Source organism: Acyrthosiphon pisum, chromosome X (assembly GCF_005508785.2).
Source record: "Acyrthosiphon pisum isolate AL4f chromosome X, pea_aphid_22Mar2018_4r6ur, whole genome shotgun sequence".
In the NCBI taxonomy this organism is placed as follows: Eukaryota; Metazoa; Arthropoda; class Insecta; order Hemiptera; family Aphididae; genus Acyrthosiphon; species Acyrthosiphon pisum.
In genome coordinates, this window is record NC_042493.1 from 14,492,348 (window position 1) to 14,493,905 (window position 1,558).

General features: G+C 28.4%; 1 protein-coding gene across 1 annotated transcript in view; it reads right to left on the reverse strand.

Annotated features, from left to right (window-relative positions):
* LOC100574553 overlaps window positions 1-1,552 on the reverse strand; it is a 1,814-nt gene extending 262 nt beyond the window's left edge. The window contains exons 1-5 of the mRNA XM_029492850.1: window positions 882-1,552; window positions 598-798; window positions 301-516; window positions 142-222; window positions 6-55 (exon numbers count right to left, since the gene is read on the reverse strand). Of these exons, the coding sequence (XP_029348710.1) occupies window positions 6-55; window positions 142-222; window positions 301-516; window positions 598-798; window positions 882-1,113 (780 nt within the window). The 5' untranslated portion in view covers window positions 1,114-1,552. The remainder of the gene's footprint in view (window positions 1-5; window positions 56-141; window positions 223-300; window positions 517-597; window positions 799-881) is intronic.
* Between the last annotated feature and the right edge of the window lie 6 nt (window positions 1,553-1,558).

A 1,558-nucleotide genomic window follows, 5' to 3' on the forward strand; every position in this document is an offset into this window, starting at 1 on the left:
GTAGCATGAGACAAATCCACGGCTTCGGATGATGAAGGCTGATACTGTTCATTTTCTACAAAATAAAATATAAATATATAACACATACCTATAATAAGTATGACATTTAGGCTTAATGCTTATGCAGAAGAAAATATTTACCTTTATTATGAGATTCATTGTCATTTTCAAACATTGGTGGAGATAAACAATTGTCAGAATTTGTTTCTGTTGGTAGCTGATCTACAATACATTTAATATTAATAATTGACAAGTCAGTAAGCAATAACTGTGTAACATAAATTATTTAATTTTAATTACCTTGAACAAGTAAATTCATTTGTGTCAAATTATTTTCTGAAATTGAATTATCGTTATTATATTCCTGTGAAACTGGAGTGGTAAAAATTGATGTGACTTTTTTGAACACTGGAGTCGTAAGACTAGTTGAATATTTTGTAGATTCTCTTATTTGATTTTGTGAAACTGGAGTTGTGATAGACTGTTTTAATTTGTTTGTTCTATTATAAGAATCATCTAATAAAAACATATATTTTATGTTAAATGAAACAAGTAATAACTTAGAATAGTAACCTAGCACAAAAAAAAAATCCATACCAAGGGATCTTATCCAAGTAGGAGGTTCTGGCATAGCTATCATTGATGGTGAATAACTATCTGAGTCTGAATCTGAATTCATTTTCCAAGTATTTGGTTTCTTTTTACGCTTGCCACGACCCCGGTTTTCAATATTCGAGCTTTCAGCATCATCATTATTGTCATATTTTGGTAGTTTACTTCTAGCTTCTTCATATGTTCCTATAATTAAAATATATTATAATTATAATCTAACCTAACCTAATTAGGTACTGATTAATAAAATATAATTTATATTAACAAACCAAATGTTTTTAATATCTCACAAGGATATTGTAACCATGTTTCTTCAACTGGTAAAACAGCAGACTTTATCATTTTTGTCACTTGACATTTTTGTGGCGGCCAAAAACAAAAGTACAAGTTGCTGCAATTTTGTACCCATATGTTAGGCACAATAGCAACCATGGGTGCATTTTTTTTATCAAACTGTATCTTACAAATATAGAAAAAAACATTTTCTTTTGCGTTTCGCATAATGACTAAAACATAAAAACAATAATTAATATTTATAATTCACAATATAAAATGCAGTTTTATCAATGTAAAATTGAAGTTACTGCAAATTCACCTAAATTATTTAAAGGAAACTTTATTGCCTTGTGTGAAATGGAGTTGAGTGAAATAACCTCGGAAATAACCTTAAGTTCAACTGATAAATTTCTACACAAATAAGTTCCAATACTATTAGATGGTTTGGGGCTTAAATACAAAACAGTTACTGTTTCAAATTTATAACAAATTAAACTGATTTCTGAGTCATTCTGTACTATGGATTTTATTACTAAAACTGAGCCATCAAAGCTTATGCAGCAACTATTGGCTAGGTCTGTTTTTAAAACAAATTTTTCAGTTTCTACTTTTTTAAACTGTTGCCCACATATTATGCTATTCAATAAAATTCCACTAGTTTTTTTGCTAA